The sequence below is a fragment of the Podarcis melisellensis genome (genome assembly GCF_964234715.1).
Source record: "Podarcis melisellensis genome assembly, chromosome: 1".
NCBI lineage: Eukaryota > Metazoa > Chordata > Lepidosauria > Squamata > Lacertidae > Podarcis > Podarcis melisellensis.
The window spans coordinates 92,144,455-92,171,162 of record NC_138528.1 but is presented as its reverse complement, the minus strand read 5'-3'; the positions used below and the strand labels follow the sequence as shown (position 1 = coordinate 92,171,162).

General features: G+C 43.1%; 1 protein-coding gene across 1 annotated transcript in view; it reads right to left on the bottom strand.

Moving 5' to 3' along the window:
- Window positions 1-26,092, bottom strand: part of LOC309377768 (TGF-beta receptor type-2-like) — a 33,845-nt gene extending 7,753 nt beyond the window's left edge. The window contains exons 1-3 of the mRNA XM_081925501.1: window positions 25,873-26,092; window positions 6,686-6,836; window positions 4,881-5,083 (exon numbers count right to left, since the gene is read on the bottom strand). Coding sequence (XP_081781627.1) covers window positions 4,881-5,083; window positions 6,686-6,836; window positions 25,873-25,924 — 406 coding nt within the window. The 5' untranslated portion in view covers window positions 25,925-26,092. The remainder of the gene's footprint in view (window positions 1-4,880; window positions 5,084-6,685; window positions 6,837-25,872) is intronic.
- Between the last annotated feature and the right edge of the window lie 616 nt (window positions 26,093-26,708).

Genomic DNA, 26,708 nt, shown 5'->3' with positions numbered 1-26,708 from the left:
ACAGGCAAGATATGAGATATGATCTCTTCTCCCCGTTGCAAAGAGATAGGTGCAGTTCCTCACTGCTGCTCATGAAATTCAAATAAAATCTCTGAAAGGATTCTTGGCCAAGTATAATACTGAGGAAGAGAAGTTCAAGAGCCATCCCCTAAGCAAAAAGCCTTTGCTGCATGACCTCAGTGGGTGCAGCCCACAGTTCAGATACTGGAAAAAGAAACTCAAAGCGTTTGGCTGTTTTACTTGGCAGTTTACAAAAAAATAAAAATCTGCCACAGCTAACTTCTGCTAAGCTGTGAATGTTTCTAAAATAGGCATTGAGTTCAAACCACAGGATCAACCTCAAATGATATAATTTGAGTTTGTTTTGGAAAGCGTGAAGCCTGGCTATCTCCTGCTTCTCTAATGGATTTACCTGATGGGTATGACTACATCGCTAAAGGCTGTGAAATCCAATGGAAAGCAGAATTGTTTTCAGAGGATTTTCCAGGACTACTCTTATGTGCAAACCCTGAAGTAATAACTGTGTACATAATTCCCATCAGCTGCTTAAGTATGTTGCCTCCTGGGCTGCAAAGTCATCAGCTTGTAGCAGGGATCATTAAATGAGCCTGAAGAATTATCAGGCAGGCAGTTGTTTTCTATGAAAACAAATGCTGAAATGTAAAGAAAAGGAAAACCATCGCCTCATATTTCTCTGTGCCTCCCACTGCTTTTTCTGCCAGAAATGAATTGGTTCTGGAAGAAAGAAAAAAACCCACCTCACGGTCAAATGAAACAAGAAATGTTGAGGGCATCTAAATATTCCTCAACGGATATATTCTGAATCGAGCAATATAATCTCTATTAGGTAGATTTAGAGTTATAATATAGCCTTGGCCACCTTCCTGTGGTCCTTGTCTGCTCTCAAAAGGGTGTAGGAGGATAAATGGCATATAATAAATATGGTATGCTCCTTGCTGAACCCGAAACAATAATGTGCCACTGCTTTAAATGATCCAGGGAAGCCAAGAAAATATGAGTTTCTTTGCATACTGCTAACTCTAAAGGGCCTGAGGTAAAACTTCACACACAGTATATCTATAATCAGTGCTTTTTTCTTAAAAAATTTTTAGGGGTACTCTCATTTTGACTCAAGAAAACCACCATTTTATAGTTCAAATCGGGAAAAAGAAATACAGTAAATGGACAAAAATACAAACATTCACAAAATGTTTAGGGGTATGTGTATCCCTGCAGCCCCTCCAGGAAAAATGCACTGTCTATAACAGGGGTCAGCAACCTTTTTCAGCTGTGGGCTGGTCCACCGTCCTTCAGACCATGTGGTGGGCCAGACTATATGGGGGGGGGGGGAATGGACAAATTCCTATGCCCCACAAATAAACTAGAGATGCATTTTAAAAAGCAGCACACATTCTACTCATGTAAAAACACCAGGCAGGCCCCACAAATAACCCAGAGATACATTTTAAATAAAAGGACACATTCTACTCATGTAAAAACACGCTGATTCCTGGACTGTCCGTGGGCCAGATTGAGAAGGCGATTGGGCCTTAGGTTGCCTACCCCTGGTCTATAATGAAAAGCAATGATTTTTGTCGCCGCCACTGCACTGTCCATTTGACCTTGGCACTGGCTGCCATAAGATGTGATCATAATCCGCAGTGTACCTTATTGATAATTAAAATGATAATTCATTTGAGAGCTTCCCTCACACAATACTGGCAAAACCTGGAAGTGATGGCCACCGACGGCCACATGTTCTTAGTACGCTTTTCCTGTCAAACAGTTTCGTTTTATGTTATGTCGACTTGGTCTGTGTTGAAAAAAGAAAGTGGACAATAGCTTTATCCAGTAAATTGGTTGCTCATATATTCCTTGTTGAGAGAACAGTCACTGGCCCTGTGTGCACATAATGTTAAGCCCAAACCATGGCTAAGCCTGAATAAGTGTGTGTTTTTACAGTAAAAATCAAGTCTGTTTCATTCCAGTCCTCCTGCTGCAAGGTAAGGTATGATTTGGCTTAATGTTATGTCCAAACCCATGCTCAAGTTCTCTCCCTGGACAGATTTAACATGTCAAACCATCGCTTAACTCAAGGTAGCATGGCTGCAAGAGGACTGAGGGAACAGTGAAGTGGCTGTGATTTTTTCTGTTGGTACCTGAACACTTGCACATTCACACTTAGCCATGGTCTGGGTTAGTGTTATGTGTAAGCCAGACCACAGCAAACAGTATCAACTGCGTGCAATGACAGCAACCACAGAATGCTAAGTTCCTACATGTTCAACTAAAATTCTATTGCTCTCTTGCTTCCAACTACGGTTTGTTGTTGCTCCTGTTGCTTTTTTACTTGTTTTTCCATGCAATTAAGATGCAACAGTTCTAACCTTAATTTTTATATGTAATATCACATGACATATAAATAAATATTAACATTAAATGTTGCATTAAAATAAATAGTCTGCCCATCATGCCTGTGGAATTTTCTGGAGCACCATTTATAATTCAGCTATAGATTCTGAAGCTGATAATGTGACTTAAGGGGCGATTTTCTTCCTAAAGCAGGCTACGTAATCATTGCACATTGGATAAACTCAAGTTTCAGTTTCACAGCTCAAAAACTGCATCAAACTTTACCACAGTTTGGTCCAAACTAAGCAGACCCACAATTAGGGCAAGAGGGAGGGGGAGAGGCATCTCCCTGCTACATTTTGTTCCTTCCCACACATGACCCAGCCTGGTGTTTTATGTTTTTGCCTGACAGGCAAACTTTCAATGGAATGTTTGGGAGGTGGGGAGATGTGGTTGGGCCATCTCTGTTTTTAGACTGTATAAGCAGGAAACAGATCCCATTCCTTGCAAAACTAACATCTGATAAGGTCAACACTGAAAGCGATGGCTTAGCTTACAAGTCTAAAATAATACTGGCTTGAACATATGCATACGAAGTCAAACCATCAATCCACCATGGGTCGCCAGTATGCTGCCCTTCCAATGTTATTGGACTGCAATTCCCATCTTCCCTGGCCGTCAGCTGCGCTGGCTAAGGCCCATGAGTCTAGCAGCATCTAGAGGTCACCTTGTTGGCTACTACTGGTCTACTTTAATGGTCAGTTGTGGTACTTTAACTGATCTACTCCGACAGTCAACGAGACCTTAGGCAGAACTCCTCCCCTGCCTTGCAACATAGGCTACTTTCACACTGAACATTTACTGTAGAATATTTACACTGCATTCTTTCACTTTTTCTGGGGAATCTATAATGTTGTGAACAAAACATCCCCCTCTCATGTTCTGTCCAGCTTCCCTCCCCCTGCCCCACTTGAGAGCTCAGAAAGTGAAGCTTTTTAAAATTCAGTTGAATAGCTGCATCATTTCCCCAGTTGTAAATGGCCGGCTGTGTTACTACAGTGGTACCTTGATTCTCTAAATTCAAGAGAATCCGTTTGACTCCCAAAATGGTTCAGAAACCAAGGTGTGGCTTCTGATTGGCTGCAGGAGCTTCCTGCACTCAATTGGAAGCTGCGGAAGTTGCGTTGGACGTCTGGCTTCCGAAAAACGTTCGCAAACAGGAACACTCACTTCCGGGTTTGTGGCATTCAGGAGCTGATTTGTTTGGGAGCCAAGCCGTTCAACTACCAAGGTACCACTGTAATCCGCCAGGTTAGATTGTTCAGTCTAGCCATTTTCTACATTATGCTGGAGTCATTTTTTTCCTCCTCTCTAGGAATTGACTCAATCATTTCAACCCAAATAACATTGCCTTTATATCAGTCCTCTCCTCCCCGCTTTCACCCCAAGTGCAGCAGGGGCAAGAATGACTGAGAATGAAGATGGGGGAGAAAGGATTTAACACACGCACCCCAATGGCAGAGGCGGATTTAGGGGAGCACAATCAGTTTGCCTACACTGGGTGCTACACTGAGAGGGCAACACAGGGGGCATCGCAACAATGACAAACAACAGGGGGGTGGAGTTTTTCTATATGCAAGTACAGCTGCTAGAATAGTGATTGCTGCTAGGTGGAAGTCACAAACTATACCCACAAAGGAGGAATGGATTTGTAAACTAAATGAATATTTTATTTTGGCAAAATTAACTGCTAGAATAAAAAATCAGTCAAATCAAAAATTAAAAAAGGAGTGTGTTATGTACTGAAGTTCTCACCCTGGGCCAGCAGGGGGATACTGTAGATAGTTTTCACTCAGGTCCACGTCAGTTATTTTAAGCGGGAAACCCTGGGTTGTTGTTACTACAATGTTGACAGCCGGCTGCCTATAAAAGCAGGCCGGCTGAGCTGTTTGCTGTTCAGTTCTGTCCAGCTTACAAATAAAGAGCTGCTCTGGAGAAATCGCTGTGTCGTCTGCTATGTTCTCCCACAACTTAACAGAGTGGAAATGTTCTGATGAATATATGGCAAAATATTGCTTAAAAAAAGATATGCTAATATGCCTAGATTAAAATGTGAAGTACTCGATGGAAGAAAAATCAGTAAGGAAAGATAATAAGAATATATAGATGATTTGAGAAGGTTGTAGAATGCAAAGATTATTGTAAATTGTATAATATGGAGGAAATTGAGTGGGGACAGAGGGAAGTGGGAGGAAGGAGAAAGGAATAATATGATAGATTGAGGAAATAGAAATGTAAATGTATGGAGGGATGGGGAGGAAATGGTGTTGGCTTTGGTACATCTGTATTGTAAAGTAATATGTGAAAACCAATTAAAAAAAACAACACACACAATGACAAACAATAGAAGGTGAGAGGTGGGGGTGCCACGGAAAGTTTAAAGCCCAAAGTCTGCCACTGCCAACAGTCTCAATAAAAATAATCTCTAAGATCGAGAAAGGTGGACTCAAACCAGGAAGCATACTCACTATTAGTGTGCTTTTCAAAAATGAGTTTGTCATTGCATTCCTGTTCATTCACACAGCCACAGATGTAAAATATCCCCTCCTCATTGTGCTGACGGACCATAACACATTGGGATGTGTTATACTTGGGAACCATGACATTTTCCACAGGAAGCTGCGGATTGTGACAAAGAGTACTCACTCTAATGCTCTCGTTGTCTTGTTTCCTGAAATGCATAATTAATTGGAAAAAATGAACACTGTGAAGGTAGAATAATGTAAGCCAGCATTTATGTACTTGTTCATAAACAAATAATAAATCAGTCCTGAACATAGTTTCAAGTTACAAGAAAGGAGATTCCAACTTAACATACAGAAAACCTTTCTGACAGTAAGGTAAAGGTAAAAAGGTAGAGGATCCCTGGACGGTTAAGTCCAGTCCAAGGTGACTATGGGGTGTGGCGCGCATCTCACTTCAGGCCAAGGGAACCGGCGTTTGTCCGCAGACAGCTTTCTAGGTCATGTGGCCAGCATGACTAAACAACTTCTGGTGCAATGGGACACGGTAATGGAAACCAGAGTGCATGGAAACACCGTTTACCTTCCCGCCACAGCAGTACCTATTTATCTACTTGCACTGGCGTGCTTTCAAACTGCTAGGATGGCAGGAGCTGGGATGGAGCAATGGGAGCTCACCCTCTCATGGGGATTTGAACTGCCAACCATCTAATTAGCAAGCCCAAGAGGCTCAGTGGTTTAGTCCACAGCACCACCCACATCCCTCTCTGACAGTAAGAGCTGTTCGATGGTGGAACAGTCTCCCTCGGGAGGCTATGGACTCTCCTTCCTTGCAGGTTTTTAAGCGGAGGTTGGATGGCCATCTGCCATGGATGCTTTAGCTGATATTCCTGTATTGCAGGGGGTTGGACTAGATGACCCTTGGATCCCTTCCAACTCTATGATTCTATAAATGTACCTTGACACAGTAGCCTACGTAGTGCTTTGTACAATGGGTGGAATTCACCATTGCCTGTTACAAATGTTCTGCGGCTTGCCAGATCCCTTCCTCTCCTCCCCCCGCATACTGTTCTGGGGGTTCTCCTGACCATTTGGGGGGGGGGAGTCTTGTTGCACAACTGGAGGTCCTTGCTGATGGGGCTCATTAGGTGAATGCTGCCCAAGGCTGTTAATATTTCCCGATGACAACTGGAAGTGTATCCAAAAGTTGTCTTTGGGCTTGTTCACACTGGATCAAAACACAGATTTGCACCTGCCTGCCTCCCCATTGATGTAGTGGTGTCCACATGGCAGGCTCCTCATCATAGTGTTGTCTTGAACCCGGAAATGTAAGGTTTTTCCATCCTTGGAAAGTCCAAAATAGACAGGATCAAAACCCCCACATTTAAAGGGGTGGGGGAGGTACAGGACAACATTTTCATTCCTATCAGATGAACTCCCATATAAATTTAAAATGTCAATTGCTTGTCCCCAACTGTGACTTTGCACTTAGTAGAATCCTCAAGATATAATGTGCAGCAGTTGGAAAATGTAACTGCTAGGTGTGGATCTTTCCGTAACTATGTTCTTGCACTTTATTTTACATTTAATATGTAAATGTTTTTATTAACAGAGGTGCCAGAAGCCACCTGAGAGGTACCAGAACTGAGTTCTGGTGAGTTACGGCTTAAAAAAAAAATCCCTGCTTATAATGTTTATATTTCCTTTTACCCATATTCTAATATTATCTGTGCATTTGATTTCATTGACAGTTTGTTTCATTGCTCATTAGGGATGTGCTTAATGAGGGTTGGTGCTCTTTGCCTGCTTACCATATAGACACACAGATTTCCTCTGACTTTTCACAATAGGAGCTCAGATCACAGTTGCTGTAGCACTCCTGATCTTTACAGACTGGGTACGTGTTATTACACCACTTACATAAATTGCTCTTCACATTCCGCCCTCCTTGGCCGTCATGTGCTGTGAATAAAAAGAAATCAAACAAAAGGAGCATCTTTAGTTGTTTGAATGAACAATTTTGTATATATGTCTCATCTGCTGATTCTGAGTTCACACATGGGTCATTAATTGACATAAAGTACTATGATACCATCATCCACGGGGAGAGAATGCACAGGTTTCACATATTGCAGGCACCATGTGAATGTGTGTGTTTGGTGGAATCTAGATGCACATAAAGAAATGTTGTGAAAATGCTTTTTTCCAAAAACGTTCTGAAAAATATATTGAATTTGCCATAGCTCACCATCGCCATCTAGTGTCACATTTGTATAATGCACTTGACAACACACTTAAAACGTTTTATTTGCAGCTGTATAGCTGAGCCCTTTGGGTTTTTTGTGTGTGTGTGTGTTTGCTGTATGGGATAAGGGGATTCTCTTTCTGTAGCAAACACTGACCATACTCTGTTTCCCTTTAGGCCTCATTAAAAGTGCACTCATTAATTCTGTGTCTTGCATTCACACATCCACGCACTAACATGCACAGTCACAAGCTTTCTGGGTGTTTCTGCATACGTTTATGTTAATGCATAAAGGGACCCCTGACCATTAGGTCCAGTCGTGACCGACTCTGGAGTAGCGGCACTCATCTCGCTTTATTGGCCAAGGGAGCTGGCGTACAGCTTCCAGGTCATGTGGCCAGCATGAGTAAGCCGCTTCTGGCAAGCCAGAGCAGCGCACGGAAACACCGTTTACCTTCCCGCCAGAGCGGTATCTATTTATCTACTTGCACTTTGATGTGCTTTCGAACTGCAAGGTTGGCAGGAGCAGGGACCCAGCAACGGGAGCTCACCCGTTGCGGGGATTCGAACCGCAGACCTTCTGATCGGCAAGTCCTAGGCTCTGTGGTTTAACCCACAGCGCCACCCGTGTCCCGATGTTAATGCATAGGAACATGCTTATAGCAAACTTCATATTCTCTCAAAGTTGCACTTCTGTTATGGGGATATTGTATCCACTGAGCACTCAAAGGGCAATATACTGCAATGGGTTTTGCTGTAAGGTTTTTCTTTTCTTTTCTTTTTGGTGAATGGGACTATCACCATGAGTTGTTTTAAGGCAATATGTGCCAGAGTCTTGACAGAGGAGGCTGTTAATAGTCCTGGGAATTCAGGTGATGTGTTTCCATAGAAACTAATTATCAGACAATCCTCCTTGTGTCTTATGAATCAGGCAAAAGCAGACCTCCTCCCCCTTGATGATGTAATCTGGATGTCTTGTGTGTGAAGAGAAACGATAGGAAATGCAGTTTGAATTCAGAGTATTAGAGGAAATTAAGCCCCTGGTGATTTGATGATCTGGTGATCTGATGTAGACTTTGGCTGTCTTTTGAAGTATTTAAGCTGTGTCTTTACCTATAATCAACCTTCATATCTGTAAATGAACTCACATATTACGAAATGCCATAAGCCTGCCACTGACCTCCTTCCAAAGGAAGCAGAACCCAGTAAGTTCTGTACACACAAAATGGGCTGAGCATAATAATCTTGTACATATGGTGCTGTGGTCTGGGGGCAACCCATGTGTGATGCTCTCAGAACTGCTCTGACATTACCTTTTCACATGAACAAGACTAGGAGGGAGGGATCAAGCAAGGGCCAAAATGTGACTGAGACACATTTTTGCTGATCACACAGAAAAGGCCTTCTCTCCCACAAACATTTGTGTTGACCTATCTGGCACAGTTCTGACAGATGGAGAAAACCAAGAGTAGCAGAATAGCAAATTAAGGCAACATGCTTGATTCAAAAATCAAGACAGTACAGAACAAGGACCTGCCTCCCAAGTCAGTTTCATTGAGGGTCAAGGAAAACACTATTAAACTTAATCTCATCCCCAGGTGAAATCCTGTGACCATCAGGGTTCCTAACCCTAGCTACTAGAAGCTTGCACAGCTCCCCAATTCTTTGGAATGAGGCAGAGCAATTTCGTTAGATTCAGTACTCAGCAAATTTGTTATAGACGAGAGTCAGTGGATGCTGTTTCAGAAGCTGAAAAGCAGACCTAGATATCTGGTTCTGATTATCATGATGTTCTTCCAAAGAATATTTTATACCAATATTCAGATTTGACCCTTTATTGTTCTCTAGTTTCTGGCAACCAGCAATAAATCTCCCATCCCATTTCCTGATGCATAAAATGAAATTTTGCATTACAAAAGAGACAGTAATCCTATGATTGGTGAATTCTGATGTGTGTGTGAGAGAGAGAGAGAGAGAAGAGATAGACAGACAGACAGACTTTGCAACAACGTTGACTAGTACAATCATTATTGGCTACCGCTAAACCCTTATGTCTTCAATTTATTCTTGGAGACCTCATCCTCATATTTAATTAGTTTATAGTTCGTTCCAAGTTTTGTTTCCCAAACTTTTTTTTTTAAAAAAAAGTTTTTATTTTGATGCTTTGCATTTGCCTCTGCAACATCTGGAAAGCTTTTTGTAGAAGCTTATTGTTACTTTACTGCCCGTGCAGCTTTATTAAATTATCTGAGTATTAACATTGAAAGCATTCATCTGGGTTTCATTAGGGGTAAGATGAGTGATGTGGCAGTTAAAACTACAAGCTAATGGTTCAGGGACACAAAGTTCTAATAGTAGTTTTAGCAAGTTTCTTGCCCTGATTTTCACTAATTAAGAAGCTGGGCTCCTATGCAAAAGCTTGCCTTCCAAAACAGATGAGGGGGAATCACATGATGAACCAAGCTAGCAATAACCTCTCACTGAAAGTTTTCGTAACTTGGTGGAGGTTTTATCTGCCACCTCTATAGAGGTGGCTGGTACCCATTGAGACTGGTGGGGCAGAAGTTGGGGAGCCCAATAGTAGGTGGAGCCAGAGCCATTGACAGGCAGAGCCTACTAATTCTAGTTTTGTCTCCATCCTTGTCCCTGCTGAATTCTCTGCAGCAAGGGCAAACCCTGAGATTGAGGAGGAAGAGGGAGCTGACACCTCCCCCTGCCCCCCAAGACTGGGTGTAAATAAGGAGGGAAAACTGGTTAACTGAGCTTGGTGGGGCAGTCCCTCACTTGCCCTAATGGACCAGCCTACCAGCCTTCCCCAACATAGGTCCCCCAAGTTGTGATCCAATGGCCAGGGATGATTGGAGCTGTAGTCCAAAACATCTTGAGGACACTAGGTTGTGGGAGACTGGTTAGTACTCCCCCCCTCCAACCCTAATTTGCCTTTGCACTTAAGATCCCCCCCTCCATTTAGACTCATCTTGATGCATCTTGTAGCACAGCTGGTGATGATTTTTCTTTCGAGGCAGTGTACCAATCAGAACCAACATTCTTTTGAACGTCTCTCTCTCTCTTTTTAAGATTACACGTGCAATACTTGGGTGTGTTCCTAGTGTGATTTGGCGATAGCTCCGATTAATGGGCTTGTTTACTGTGGGTCCCATGATTGATAGTAGAATCTCATCAGGGCCAGTTCACACTGCAAATTCCTCCACATAACTATATAGGCAGCAACGCAACCACATGGTGAAAGGCTAGTAGGGCTCTACGCATGAGGGTGATGGCAAGCCTATTTCTGTTAGTAAGTTGTGCAAAAGGTACAGATGTGGCCATATGAAATATCTGCTGGCTTGTTGCACGTATGTACAGTATTGTTTAGCACTAGTCTTTCTTCACAACCCAACACTGCCCATCTGCACACAGTGGTGCTGCCAGGGCGGGGCTTTGGGGCAGAGGTCCAGAGCCCCTCTCAGCAGAATGAGCAGGAAAGCTGCCCCAAATGCAGCAGGACTGGCTTGCCATATTTTGAATTGAGTGATTATGGAGGGAGCCCCTGCAAGGCCATGGATTCCAGAGCCCAAAATTAAGAACTGCATCTACATGATCAACTGGAGCAGTGGTTCTCAGCCTGTGGGTTCCCAGATGATGTTGGACTACAACTCTCATCATCCCTGAGCTCTGGTCTTGCTAGCTAGGGGTGATGGGAGTTGTAGTTCAACAACATCTAGGGACCCACAGGTTGAGAAAGGCTGATCTGGAGGAATGTGACAGTGTTGCCTGGCACCGAGAAAGAAAATATAATTGACAGTAGGAGATAAAAGCAAGAGTGATCCATTCATTTATGCGATGAACCTCAGTTTTTCCATAGAGTGCCTCTTAATGCATATGTTGCCCCTATTTGTGTACTTGCCTGTCTTCAATTTATCTGACAGCTGTGTCTAATGACACATAGGCAAGGCATCTTTCCCTAAAAGAAATATGCTTCTGGGATTGCTAAGGCACCAGTGTTGTTGATTCTTCCATGTGTATCCAATAATTTTCAGCCAGCACGCTTCTTCTTAGTGATCCTGTTTGCTGTATCAGTTACTTTTAGTTCCTCAACGCTTCCTACTTGGAAGCACACAGTTTACACCCTACTGATGAAGGGGTTGATAGGTCTATGAGAGCCTATGGCTCAAGAGCAGGGGTCTGCAACCTTTAAGACAAAAAGAGCCACTTGGACCCGTTTCCAAAGAAAAAAACACCTGGGAGCTGCAAAACATTATAAAAATAACTTTTTTGTCACTTTTTTATTATTTCTTTGTTTGACCCCTCAGAATTACTGCTCCTCATAGAACTAAATGTTAAATTAACAAGTTACCTTTTTGTGTGTGTGTTCTTCACTCCCCTTCAAAACAGTGACCAGCGTACATGCCCCCTTTCAATGCAGTGACCAGCGTACATGCCCTTTAAAATGTAGCGGGTGGGCGGATAGGAAGGTGACATCGGGACGGCGTGTGACTAACGCACGCACCGCCCCCATGCGACGTCACAGCCAGTACAGCGCCCGCCACAGTGGGGAGTGTCGGGGAGCACAATGCGCCTCCTCCCCTCGCTAGTATCCGCCCCGGAGCCGTGGCAAAGGTGTAAAAGAGCCACATGCGGCTCCGGAGCCGCGGGTTGCAGACCCCTGCTCAAGAGGATGGGTTCTCCTCAGCCTAACCTCAAAAGGGCCATTAGCAAGGGTTTCAAGTGTCACATGGGAGGAACACTTTTTCACACTGAGGATGTAATTGCATTTCCAAACACCTTTCACATAGCTTATATTAAGGCTTGTTTTCAGAGGATTTACCTGACTGGAACTACTGCACATGCAAGAGAATGAGATAGTAGACCCATGAGCTGGTCAAGAGTGCTGGGCCATTTTGGACTGTAGGATGAGAGAATATATATATATATATATATATATATATATATATATATATATATGCAGGTTTTGGTGTCCTCGGGTGTCTTCCCGTGTAAAAGTTGGGGTGTCTAGGCGACGTTTCGACGAGGTCTCACTCGTCATCTTCAGGCTGGTGCTTTCGGCTTCTTGTTACTGGAACAGAGCAGGATCTCAGTGTTTGAGTTCCTATAAATACTGTTGAGGGGGTGTGGTGTATAGCCTCCAATGTTCTGGGCAGAGAGGAAGTTCCCAGGCTAGTGTGCCTTTTCTTCTTTTGTTCCTTAATTACTTGAGGGATATCCTGAGTGATTTCTTGAGTGATATCCTGAGTACCACTTAGGTGGGTCATTAGGTGTGGATTAGTTGCTAAAGTCTTTGTGTCTTGACCTCTTGAACTTTGTGAAGAGTTTTTCTGAGAAGATGGCTGTACTGCACTTAGTTGTGCTCTGGCTTGGCTTCGTGTATAGGGGCGAGCTGTGGTTTTGTGGCTTGTGTCAGCCAGATCTGTGTAGGGATTGCAGGGGGGTGCAGCATCCGGAGGTGCCTCCATGGTTTGGCTACTGGATGGTGTCTGTAATTTATCTGTGGAGAGGGTCTGGGTTTGGGTCTGGTGTGGTTGATTGGTGATGGCGTTCTGTGTGCCTCTGGATCTGGTGTCAGTTTTTGTGGGGAGGGCTAATTTCCAGATGTCTGGCAAGCGGGATGTGTCGTCACGCTTGTTCATGTTGTGAGGGTGTTTCTCTATCTCGATGGCTTCCATGATTATTCTCTTGTGGTGATGTTCCATGTTAAAGAGCAATTTGGAATCTGCAAAATTAATTTCGTGTCCTGTTTCTTTCATGTGTTGGAAAAGAGAGGAAGTTTTTTCTTCTTTTTTGACGGCATTCTTGTGTTCTGCGATACGTGCATTTATTCGTCTGTTTGTTTGTCCAATGTACGTGGCTGGGCAGACTTTGCAGGGTATTTCATAGACCCCTTGGTTTTCCAACTGGATTTTATCCTTGGGGTTTCTGAGGATATTGGCTATTTTTTGGTTGGTGCAAAAGGCTGTTTTGATATTGTGTTTATGGAGGATTTTGCTAATTTTATCTGTAGTGCCCTTGATATAAGGAAGGAGGGCCATGCCATTGTTTTCTTCTGTGTCTTGGTTTTTGGGGGGTGTTTCTTTTTGGATTAGCTTCGTAACCCTGTTTTGCTGGTATCCATTGGCAATTAACACATTTGAGAGATTCTGTAACTCAGTTGTCAAGTGGTCTTTGTCAGCCAGGCGTTTGGTTCTGGAGATGAGAGTCTTGGCTACGGAGTTTATTTGTGCAGGGTGGTGGTGTGATTGTGCATGTAAGTAGCGGTTGGTGTGTGTTTTTTTCCGGTAGATAGTGTGTCCATATATATGCTTTCGTAGATTTTCACGGGTACAGGAATGCAGGTTTTGGTGTCCTCGGGTGTCTTCCCGTGTAAAAGTTGGGGTGTCTAGGCGACGTTTCGACGAGGTCTCACTCGTCATCTTCAGGCTGGTGCTTTCGGCTTCTTGTTACTGGAACAGAGCAGGATCTCAGTGTTTGAGTTCCTATAAATACTGTTGAGGGGGTGTGGTGTATAGCCTCCAATGTTCTGGGCAGAGAGGAAGTTCCCAGGCTAGTGTGCCTTTTCTTCTTTTGTTCCTTAATTACTTGAGGGATATCTTGAGTGATTTCTTGAGTGATATCCTGAGTACCACTTAGGTGGGTCATTAGGTGTGGATTAGTTGCTAAAGTCTTTGTGTCTTGACCTCTTGAACTTTGTGAAGAGTTTTTCTGAGAAGATGGCTGTACTGCACTTAGTTGTGCTCTGGCTTGGCTTCGTGTATAGGGGCGAGCTGTGGTTTTGTGGCCTGTGTCAGCCAGATCTGTGTAGGGATTGCAGGGGGGTGCAGCATCCGGAGGTGCCACCATGGTTTGGCTACTGGATGGTGTCTGTAATTTATCTGTGGAGAGGGTCTGGGTTTGGGTCTGGTGTGGTTGATTGGTGATGGCGTTCTGTGTGCCTCTGGATCTGGTGTCAGTTTTTGTGGGGAGGGCTAATTTCCAGATGTCTGGCAAGCGGGATGTGTCGTCACGCTTGTTCATGTTGTGAGGGTGTTTCTCTATCTCGATGGCTTCCATGATTATTCTCTTGTGGTGATGTTCCATGTTAAAGAGCAATTTGGAATCTGCAAAATTAATTTCGTGTCCTGTTTCTTTCATGTGTTGGAAAAGAGAGGAAGTTTTTTCTTCTTTTTTGACGGCATTCTTGTGTTCTGCGATACGTGCATTTATTCGTCTGTTTGTTTGTCCAATGTACGTGGCTGGGCAGACTTTGCAGGGTATTTCATAGACCCCTTGGTTTTCCAACTGGATTTTATCCTTGGGGTTTCTGAGGATATTGGCTATTTTTTGGTTGGTGCAAAAACTGACACCAGATCCAGAGGCACACAGAACGCCATCACCAATCAACCACACCAGACCCAAACCCAGACCCTCTCCACAGATAAATTACAGACACCATCCAGTAGCCAAACCATGGTGGCACCTCCGGATGCTGCACCCCCCTGCAATCCCTACACAGATCTGGCTGACACAGGCCACAAAACCACAGCTCGCCCCTACACACGAAGCCAAGCCAGAGCACAACTAAGTGCAGTACAGCCATCTTCTCAGAAAAACTCTTCACAAAGTTCAAGAGGTCAAGACACAAAGACTTTAGCAACTAATCCACACCTAATGACCCACCTAAGTGGTACTCAGGATATCACTCAAGAAATCACTCAAGATATCCCTCAAGTAATTAAGGAACAAAAGAAGAAAAGGCACACTAGCCTGGGAACTTCCTCTCTGCCCAGAACATTGGAGGCTATACACCACACCCCCTCAACAGTATTTATAGGAACTCAAACACTGAGATCCTGCTCTGTTCCAGTAACAAGAAGCTGAAAGCACCAGCCTGAAGATGACGAGTGAGACCTCGTCGAAACGTCGCCTAGACACCCCAACTTTTACACGGGAAGACACCCGAGGACACCAAAACCTGCATATATATATATTTATATATATATATATATATATATAAATGTTCCCCCAAGAAAATAATTCCATGCAAGCAGGAAACTAGCAAACCAGGGAAGGGTTATAGACAAGTTATTTCCCTGTTCTGCTAGCTTTATATTTTAAGGGAGTTATTTATTTTACATAGGGAAACATAACCACGCCAATCTGAATAGTTTCAAGTGGAACTTTCTCCAAATGATCATGATTAAGAAGAATTGCATTTTAAATTTGTCAAAGAATAGACATACATAGTGTTTCCAAGATTAGCTATAGGGTGAAAAGAACTTGGCTCTTCATTCGGTTTCTTTTTGTATTCATCATGAAATGTTAAGGAAACACCACTCCTGTTTACATCCAATTATTCAAATCCCCGTGATATGCCCGAAATGCTGAAGATAACTGAACACAAATTATACTTAATGAAGACACATTCACTAGTCTGTTTTCCTTTTCCATAGCTCTCATTCTTTCAAAAAATAAACATGCCTACAGTGCTATCCAAGGCTGACCCAATACATTTCGATGCCTGAAATGAAGCAGCAAATGGCACCAAGTCAAGTTATTTTATCACCTGAGACATAAATAAATCCCACAAGTGCCTCTCCCACTTTCTGCCAGTAAAAACACAATAATAAGTTAAGTAACTAATAGTAGGCTGCCCTTTCATGACATCCAAGATGTGCTACCTGGGGCAGGCCTCATCCATTATATGGGGAAGATAACAGAATATAATAACATCATGAGGAGCCTACTCCCCATGTTCTTGCATAAGTCCCTGCCCAGGAATTTATCATGGTGTGTTTCAGCCTCTTTTCTCGGTGGATATTCTGGGTTCATAGGAAAGTTTAATTATTTATCTCTTCAGGCCTGCTGGCGATCCCTGCACCGTACTCTAATCTCCACTGGCACACATTTTGAAATTACCGGTAAAGATACTGAAATGAAACAGTTCAAATTAATAACAGCCTTAATTGAAAGTCATTATAAGACTTATTTATGGCCTGTGGAGAAGGGGTGGCGTTCTTTTCAGACACAACTTGGTCAGCACAAATAACCACAGACGCTGAACAGGAAACTTGCACAACCCAAGGGTCTTAATGAGAATTCATGTCAGGAGGGGGAAATGGCAACAGAAGCAGCACTTAGAAAATATATTTCAAAGACAAATATACACTGAAAATGCCCGGGGGAATAATCCATTCCTTTGCCCCATTTTTGCTACCTCTGTGTCTATAAAATAGTGGTTAAAGCCTCTGCTGGTCATTAATCTGTATTAAATTATTTAAAACAATCCATTAGATTTGTTCTGCATAACGTTTAAGTCATTGTATCTACATAGTCATGTTAGTATAAATATGATTGGGGGATGAGGTGAAACACAGCAAACTTATAATAAATCAACTCCTATCTTTGAAGACAGTCCAGTTATCCCTGCAAAATGCATATTGCATTGTATTCATTGGCAACAGACAGCACTAGTGTCTAATCCAATAAACTTCAATTCTATATCTGGTGCAAGCAATGGGGAGAAGGCAAAGGTGAATGTCAGTTTAGTGGGAATGGAACAGAGAACAATAGGAGCCCCTGCCTCTAAAGATGTGACTTTGCGGGGAGAAGGCAATACTGTACAGTTTTTGGTTTTGGCAGATGTCCCCTTGGACACCTTTCTGATAGGAGCTACCACACAGGCTCTCTTATTCTCTGGTTGGTATACATTATAAAATTCTACACACTTCTGTCATCAAGCTGGTGTGGAGAAAATATGGTGGCCAATATATTTTTGCGTGTGTGTACGTGCAATGGGGATTCGTGGTCAATCCTGCTACCCTGGTACATACACCTGCATGCGTGTGTGTGATGGGGAACTATTTCTTCTCTGCGCCTTTTTACTTGTTACTTTCACAATAAATCTTTTCCATTTCCCAACTAATCAGACCTCAGGCCCTTGGAAATACAGTAAAGTAATGGAGGAGCTGCATGGCATTCTAAACTACAAATATGTTGAACGCATATTCTCCATTTGCTCTGGGATTAGAAGATTAAGCAATAAACATTTACAGCTATAAAGCCAATTTTCTCCTCTTTAGGGCTCTCTTTCAAGTTTAATAAAAGAGTTTGCTCTCATAAACTGATTTACGATCAAGATTTTACTGAAGCACTTTGTAGAAAATTATTCAGATCAGTGAATAAAGAAAATCCTTCAATAAAACGGGGAAGATGAGAAATTGCATACTAAATTGGTGAATCCTAGAGCAAGTCGTGGCATCTTCTAAAATCCATTGACACCAACAACAAAAATTCCCACTGACTTTGGGGGCTTTGGCCAAAGCCTAGAAAATACTTCAAGAGTGGCAATATAATAATCTTTCTCTCCGATATGTTTGATATTTTTCTTTTATTGACAGTGTTTTCATAAATGAATGAATGTAGGAACACTGGAAATGGCTTTCCCTCACTGACAACCTGGAGTGGTACAGTCCATTCTCTGTCATCAACAGAATTTGCTACATGTGTATACCAGGCAGATTGGCCTCGGTGCCAGACAAACAGTTCTCACATTCATCCAGGTATTAAGAGTACAAGATCTAACTTGTCTACCCATTTGTATTGGGCTTGATTCTCGCTGAGGTGGTAATGCCTGAATCTGGGCCTCACTATTTCAAACTGCAGTTTGGGTTAATATGGTGGAATCTTTGGTGTCAGGGAACTGCCATCGGCTCAGGGGCGAGAGGGGAAAAGCCAGATGGATTACAGAGAGCCCCCAAAGATCGTGGGAAGCAGCACCTCCTCAGCAGAGGAAAGTAACCACGCCTCCAGTGGAGAGGAGCTTCAGGGCTCGGAGGAGGCCAGGTGGTGCCAGGACACCTTGCCTGAGCAAAGCGGGGAGGAGAGAGGTCCTCCGTCACCCACGCCCTCCCTGCGCAGTAGGCTTCCGTGCAGAGAGGGGAAGCGCAGATTGGGCGTCAAGAAACTACTTTGCTGGGGAAGGTTTAAGGGCCGCCCACTCTCAGATTCTGCCAATGAATGAGCGAGCCACGGATTAGTGGCACTCTGCATTAAGGTTTTTTTTGCACCAATAACAAGGCTTTACAGCCAACCAGGAAGGCATTTGCCTGATTGCTCTCGAGCAACCCCCTGATACCCTTACATTTGGGTTTTTCTTTTTGTCAATGTATGAGCTGCATTTCAGGTAACAGGACTCTTAGGATGACATGTGAATTTAAAAATTATATCCCTCACATTTCATTTAAAAATAAGGAGGTCTGGATGGATAGGTTAGAATGGTTTCTCCTGGCATCTAATTTTCTGTATGAAGGGAATTTCTTTTTAACACAGTAGCTCCCACCTGCATTCTGAAGTGGTTCAGAACAAACAGATTTATTATCTCAGTGACAAATAGCCCATTGATACCCAAGTATCATATTTTGTGTTAAGCCCTCCCCACTTCCTTAAACAGTGAGTTTCCAGGGATAGGGCTACACAGCGTTTGGTTTCCTTTGGCTAAGAGAACCCTTAAATCTTATGGTGTCTTTGTTACTGGGTGGAAATTAGATATAGATCACCTGTGTGGGGTAATTAATAAAAGAATTGGAAGGATTGCTGGATCCAAAAACACTTGAGAGACCCCAGCAGAGTATTAAAATCACAGGATTATGCAGCACAGTGAAGCATGGGAATAATAGGTTAATAGACCTTTTAAATAACCCGTTGTAGCCACTTAAAGCATTTCCCCTCTGCTCCTCTTGCAATGAACAGACCACACAGTTACTAAGTTTAAAGGTTTTACTTACAAACTCCAAAGCTCAGATTAATGCCTTATTCCATGCAGCAGCAAGAACTCAAGTAGAAAACTTGGGTTTACAAAATACAGAAAAATATTTCTGAGAACACGGTCTGTGCTTGAAGCAGTCAAGCCCAGGCATGTTGCCTGGTCAGCTTCACATAGTGGAAGAGAATGAAGAATCTTCACTCCCTTCTTCACTGGAGGTGAGGGGGCATGACCTAACTGAGTCTAACAAAACAATTTATGTGGTCTTAACCCCTTCGTGCATTAACTAGCCCTGAGTTTAAGAGTTCTATTTGACTGCAGTTTCCCACGTTTGTAATATTTGTTTTACTTACAGACACACAGGTAGAGGACACTGGAAGTAAAGAAGCACCCCAACAGCAGGCAGCAAATCCGCTATCCCTACACCTGATTCTCAGAGAGATCCCATACATTTCCAAGGTTCTTCAATCATCTTGCCTGCAAAAGGTTTATTGCTAATGGGAGTTGTAGCTGTACAACAATTGATGGCCCACCAGCTCCCCATCCCTGCTGTAACATTATAACCAATCCACATCAAGCATGTCCAGAAGGATGCAGGCAACTTTCCCTCTTGAATTAAGCCCCATAACAAAGGATAACTATTGCTCAAATACGCTCCTTCTGTGGAAGAGGGTATGTGCTGATGGTGACTTGTATCCAACAAGTCTACAAAAATGCAGCAAAAGCAAAGAATCTGACATTGGATCCAAAATTCAGAATCTTAAATCTGCCATCTTAAGTGTGCTTGCCCAGGAGTAAGTCCCATTGAACTCAGTGGGGCTTATTCTGAGTAGGCACGCATAGGATTGCACAGGAAGCAGCTCAAATTTCATGTGACAACTCTGTCCTTGAGACTCATGTTTCCTATATTTTGCTTCCCCTGTAGGAATTGTAGACCTATCTAAGTGGATGGGAAGGAACGGGGAAGGGCAGTGTAAAGAAATCTGGTGTTGTCCTTGGAACAGTAAACATGGCAGAAATGTTATCTGTGTCACATTTGAGCAACGGGGGTTTGTGCTCTGTTTTAAGTGCAAATGGTTTACTGGTGATTTAGATGAACTTCCTGGGGAGTGTTTGAAAATTTCTGGCAGGCATTCTGTTTACCATCTGGCAGAAAGACTTTGATGAGCCAACAAAGAGATGTCAGAGCAAAGAAACTGCTATAACTCAGTGACAAACTTCTGTGGTCCACTAAGCTAAGCATTTTCCAGCCTTTTTTGTTATTTTATTGCAATGACGAATCTTGCAAGAGGCTATAAATCATGAGAAGCAAGAAGAAGGGTTTAAAAATTAATGCCACCCCTTTCTTAATCAGACAGTTCCAGTAACCATCTCCTTGCAGCTGATAAAGTTGCCAACTGATACTATTTTTAAAGTCTTAGAAAACTGAAATGTAATTTTTTTAAAAAATGTTGCTTTATAATCAATTAGTGAAACTCATATTTCTTGGTCCTCTATTTGCTACTCCTTGCAAGTTACAGCAGCTGGGTTTGCAAAACTCAGTCAATAGCCCTCTATGTGTTACAACAGTAACTATAATGTGAACAGTGCAATAAGACTTCTTTATTTTATTATTATTAAGTTTATTTATCTATATCCCCCCTTTCCCCCAGAACTGGAACTCAAGGTGGATCACAAATTCCCAAAAGCCTGCTGGAATAAATAAAATTCTAACTCATATGCCAGTCCCTTAGACTTGGTAAGGATTTCCGTTTATACTGAATTGATACAGTATTATGCTTGTGGTAGCAAATCCTCTGATTTATTGAACTGTGTGATGGCATGGAATGCTTATAAACATTCCAGCTGTTGGAGGAAAGCTGCTATAATGCTTTTAGTCCAGATTTGCAAGGGTATTAAAAGGTGGGCTAGGATTAAAACTCGCACAAACCCTGAGGGTAGGGTAAGGTAGGTAGACTCAATGGACAGAGGAGACAGAGAAATGAGGCAAGAAAGAATTAGTGAGAGGTGGCTGAGAGGGAATAAATAGACTTAAAGCAGCTTTTCCCAACCTGGTATGTTGGTTATAACTAATGAGTCAATTTTTGGACTGCAAACTTTTCAATTCAAAGTAGATCTGCAGAACATAGAAAGCTTCATTACACCTGTCAGGTTATTTGAACATCTAACTCCTGGCATTGCCTACTGTGACTGGGGTGGACTCAACACACATATTAAAAAAAACACTGTGAAAATGTGTGTGTTAAAAAAAAAGAGTTTTGGAAAATATATTGATTTTAGCATAGCTCACTTTCGCCATCTAGTGTCACCTTTGTATATTGAACTTCGCAACACACTAAAAACGTTTCATTTGCAGCTGCACAGCTGAGTCCTGGGTTTAAAGCAGAAATTATGATCCTTTTTAACCGGACATTCCAGAAATGGAAGTTGGTATCTTCTGCATGCAACACATGTGTCCTGCCACTGAATTATAGTCTCCCTCAATCGCACTTCATTCACCATCCTATTGCCGTCATCCCATCCCTAAACTTCCTTAATCCTTCGGATACCTTATGCAATAAAAGGAGAGTTGAGAAAGAACTCTGGAGTGACATGGCCAGTCTGTGTAGACAATACTGAGCTTGATGAGCCACTGCTCTGACAAAAACAATTTACAGTTGCCTAGTGACTAGAAACCAAGACACATGGTGGTAGGCCAGAAAAGGAAAGATAGAGAATAAAGTACTTATTTGCATAGCACATAGTTAAACTATACCATTCATTCCCACAAGAGGGAGTAATGATGGCCACCAACTCAGACAGCTTTACATGAGGATTAGACAAATTCATGGAGGATGTAGCAATGGCTACTAGCTAAGTTCTACCTCCACTGTCAAGAGGCATTATACCTCTGTGTACCAGTTGCCGGGAATCACAAAGGGTTGGGGGAGAGCCCTGTGGCCCTCAGCTTCTGCTTGCAGGCTTCCCATAGGCATCTGGTTGACCACCATGAGAAAAGGACGCTGGACTAGATGGGCCTTTGGCCGGATCCAGCAGGGCTCTCCTTATGTTTATATGCCACTCTTTTCTCCAAGGAGCGCAAGGTCATGTCCATGGTTCTCCCCCTCAGTGGCGTAGCGTGGGGGTGCAGGGGGGCCAGCCGCACCGGGCACAACATCTGGAGGGTGCGCGCTTGCACTCGCAGCTCTCTGCCCCCTGCTAAAATCCACGGGTTAGGGGGCGCAAATTACTTGCCTTGTCCCGGGTGCTGACACCCCACGCTACGCCACTGCTCCCCCTCTTCATTTAATACCCACATCCACCCTGTGAAGGGCAGCGAGTGGCCCAGGGTCACCCAGTGAGCTTCATGGCCAAGTGGGTACTTGAACTTTTACCTCCCAGGTCCTAGTCCAACACTAACCATGACACCACACTCAGTTCAGTATGCCTTTCCGTGCACTGCTCTGGTTTGCCAGAAGCGGCTTAGTCATGCTGGCCACATGACCCAGAAGCTGTACGCCAGCTCCCTCGACCAATAAAGCGAGATGAGCACCGCAACCCCAGAGTTGGCCACGACTGGACCTAATGGTCAGGGGGTCCCTTTACTTTTACCTTTACCATTCTCAAAGCCAGTGATAAATTCTGGAGTACTAAGACTATTGAAGAAAAATTAACTTTTCACTAATGCAGACATTATGGCTTCAATCTGAAGCCAGCTTTTGTTCTCACTCCACTATGCTTTACTTAACAGTCAGCCTAATGAAGGTTATTCACTATTTTTCTACCTTCTCATTGGTCATAAGAAAGCGATGCTTAATGTTACCTCCTTCCTCCTTTTGGCTTATTTGGTGGGTTTCTTTCCGAGAAAAAACACACTTATTTGACATGCAGGGGACTGGCAAATAGCTTCCCAGGAGATAACATCCTCGTCCCTGCTGCGAAATAAACTGACACTTCTTCCTTGCCTGTCTCTGCTTTGCCAAATCACAGCTGAAACCCCTCCCCCTTGGGAGACACCTTTCATCTCCCCCAACTTCAAGTAATCCTTGCATTTCTAGAGGAAGGTCTAGATCACGCTTTTTGAGAACTATATCCCTAGAGAAACAACAACAATAACAGAATGTGTGATGGAGGATGGCAAGCAACCCCCCAAAACTATCTTCCTGTACATCTGGTGAGAATATCCTACAGAATTTTCCAGCAACCTTGGAAAGATGCCTATTTGCAAATTAAATACAGAAATTAAAAGTTCTGAAGGCTTTGTTGGTCTAACATGTGTGATTGCCTGTTCCATATGTCCAGTTTGAAGAAAGCCAAACTTATTACTTGCTGGCTAGATACAGTCTTTCTTTCTGTCACGAAGGAGTCTGCCTAAATTCAAGGCACTTGAGGCATATCTGTACTTGCATTGGACCATAGCTTGCATTCTGGACTGAGACCTCAAAGTCATGCATTCTTAGCCCCACTAAACATTCCCCAGTTGCCTTGGGCAAATCAGTTACCCTATCTGACGGGCTGTTGTGGGTAGGAATAAGACAATGGTTATAAAATACTCCGGGAAGTGCTGTTGAAATGATTAAGAATTATTTTCTTAGGGCATTGATACAAGGTATGAAATATTTGCAGAGAGGGTGTATTTCATATCATATACCCATTGAATGCAGTGGAATTTACTTCAGAGTAGGCATCTATTGGATCAGGATGTTGAATAGGCCCTTCCATAGAAATCAAAGTGCTTCATTTTGGCTGTCTGGAGCCCAGTATCTGAACTCAGAGGTCCTGATTCACAGTCTCTGATCCTCACTAACTACACAAGATCTTCATCGATGGAACACTGCTACTACATACTATACACGGGAAGAATTAAGAAATTTGTAAAGGTTGGGGGAGGGTTTTGCAAAGGAACATGAAACATGGTATTCATTCCTATTATATGTTACTTTGCTTTGCATTCCGCTTTCTGCATTTCTGCTTTAGTACCAAACTGGCAACAGAGGGAGTTTTGATCCAGGCACTCCCTTAAAGGAATCGGGAGTAAAGGAAACTCTTGTTGCTTCCAGTCCTCATTCTTTAGCATACTGTTTGAAAGTGGGGTGGGGGTGGCAAGCAGGAGCTTGCCTGCCCACCCCCCAAGAAAAAAACAGGGAAGAGCCATAACTCAGTCAAAAAGCATAGGCTTTGCATGCAGAAAATTCTGTTCCTGGCTTCTCAAGTTATGAAGTGGTGCACTTAGGTAACCGAAGATTTCTGATGTAATAACCTTATGGGGTCCTTTTCTTTAGATGCTAATATGAGTTATTTCACTTATTCAAAGTCATCCAGCCTTCCAGCTCATTCTAGACTTCTGCCCCAAAGTCATGCCCTTATGATACCACAGCTAATAACCCGCTTGAGGTGGCGGGTTTGACCGTCAAGTGGTATACATACGTTTTATTAAAGACCTCTACTTGAGAACTGGCAGAGCCATTGTCAAGTGAAGGGGACCATTCTTTGCCAACTTGGTGCTCTCCAGAGGTTTTGGACTCCAACTCCTACCTGCTCCAAACACCTGGAAGGCCACCAGGCTGTTGAAGGCTGTAGTGGGCACTATTTGACCAGAGGCATTGATGCTCTGATTTTGCATGAGACAGCTTCATGGGTATATAATTCTAGGAGCCTGCCCCTATTCTTGTCGTCCTGTCCCGTGCAAGGGTGGAGAAACAGAACCATGAAGAAGAGCTCAGGGTTGTGCAGGAAGAAACATGACAATGCTGCCAAAATAGGTTACTTAAACAGTGCCCCCCCCCAGGATAACCCTTGCTCTGTTATTTGTGCTTGTGGGAAACTGCAGCACACAGAACAGGCAGGGTCCTGTCTGTGTGGCTTGCACATGAGCCTACGTAGAGCTCTGCAGGATCAGATGTAAGACCCAAATGCCTATGAGAAGCCTGCAAATAAGATCTGAGAGCGACAGAATTCTCCCTGCTTTATGATTCCCCCCCTTTATGATTCCCAGAAACTAGCATACTGAGGCATACTTCCTCTGAAGCAGAACACAGCCATCATGCCTAGTAGCCACTGATAGCCTTACCCTCCAGGCGTTGGGTACACTGAATTGCCATAACTGACAGCCAAGTAATCATCCATCAAAAGGCACCCTTATGGTTTCATAGAATGACACAGAATGCATTTTTTGTTCAAATGTTGTGTATCAGTGCAATAAACAAATCCCATATAAAGTCATGCTGTTTGCGCCACATTTTTTATATATATATATATATATATATATATATATATATATATATATATATACATATATATACATATATATGAGAAGTGTATATACTTCTTCTGACTTGTGTATATATAGCATCTATATGTGTGCATCTATGATTTAAACAAGAGCCTTTGCAGCCTGGTGGGGCATCCTATCAAATCCATGCATGGAAGTTGTATCTTCAGTATTAACAGAATGTTAACAGAAACACAGTGCTTGCCACAAAGAATTATTTGCTTATGCGATAGTTGGGCTGCCTTGCCAAGCAGCTAGATGCAATGGCAGAAATCCTCATTTCCCTCCACATCATACTTAATTGGTTTAGTTAGTACTGCACTTAAATTTGTGCGAATGGGTCAATGTGAGAGTGACACAAGCTATGTTACAACCATCTCAAAACCCTGACCATCTCAAAATATCCAACCAAGTCTTTCCGCTGATTTTAAAATGCTGCAAGACAATGTAAAAACAACCAATGCAGTTCCCTCCCCCCAAGAAAACCATTAGTTTCTTCATCTAACATTAACCCACGTTTGGTTACAGCAAGTACCGTAACAGTTGCAGCTACAAGAAGGCTGACTGTAGAGGACAAACATCTACCGATAGAAAGAAGCAGAGATTGGATTTTCAAGCCTGCCTTGCAACTAGCGCTTATACCAAATTATCAGACATTTCTTATCCTTCCAGTCATCAGCAAAGGAGAAGGGAGCTGAGAGAAGGAACATAAACAGCTGAAGCAGAAGCCCTTCTTTTCTTTACTCACGGAGCAACAGCAGCAGTAGCAGACTCAGAGTGAGGCTCCTCCAGTAACCCATTTTCTGGATCTTGCCAGCAACTGAATCCCTGCTTCACAGCGTTGATCGGTTCATCCTCCGCCAGCCCATCCAGAGCTTGTGGGGCTCCTGTCTAAAATTGAAGGGGAGGCAGATCCAGCTGTTTCAAATCCAGCTGTGCGTGTGTGGGGTCCGCCCAGGAACTGAAGTTTATGAGCAGGCTAAGCTTGACTCTCTGAACACACACAAATATGGGAGGGGGAGGATGGGGAGGGGAAAGTTGGCACGGAGAGCAGGGCTTGATATAATGATGACAATGCTAAGCTGCTTCAGGAAAAAACGGCTCTGTATGGTCCAACGCTGTTTGAAGAGCACCAAATTCCTGCCTCTAATTTTAACAGGTCTACTAAGATTAGATGTACAAATCCTTTTCTTGGAAAGAGAATGAAAGAATCCAGCAGTGACGATTTCCCTATGTTATCACTTTCCTTTAGAAAGTACTGGAATTTGATGTTAAGCTTCATCAAATACCAAAATCCGACATTCAGGAAAACATCTGTACATTCATTGCTATAAGCATGTTGCCGATATCATCATTGGGTTTGTTGTTGTTGTTGCTTTTTTGAAAGCTTTTATTTAAAACTAGTCCAAAGATCTTAAAAGGATACAAAAGCACACCCTATTTTAACCTTTCAGTCTGGCTTCAGGTCTGAAACACAGTACAGTTGTACCTCGGGTTAAGAACTTAATTCGTTCTGGAGGTCTGTTCTTAACCTGAGGGACCACTTTAGCTAATGGGGCCTCCCACTGCCACCACACGATTTCT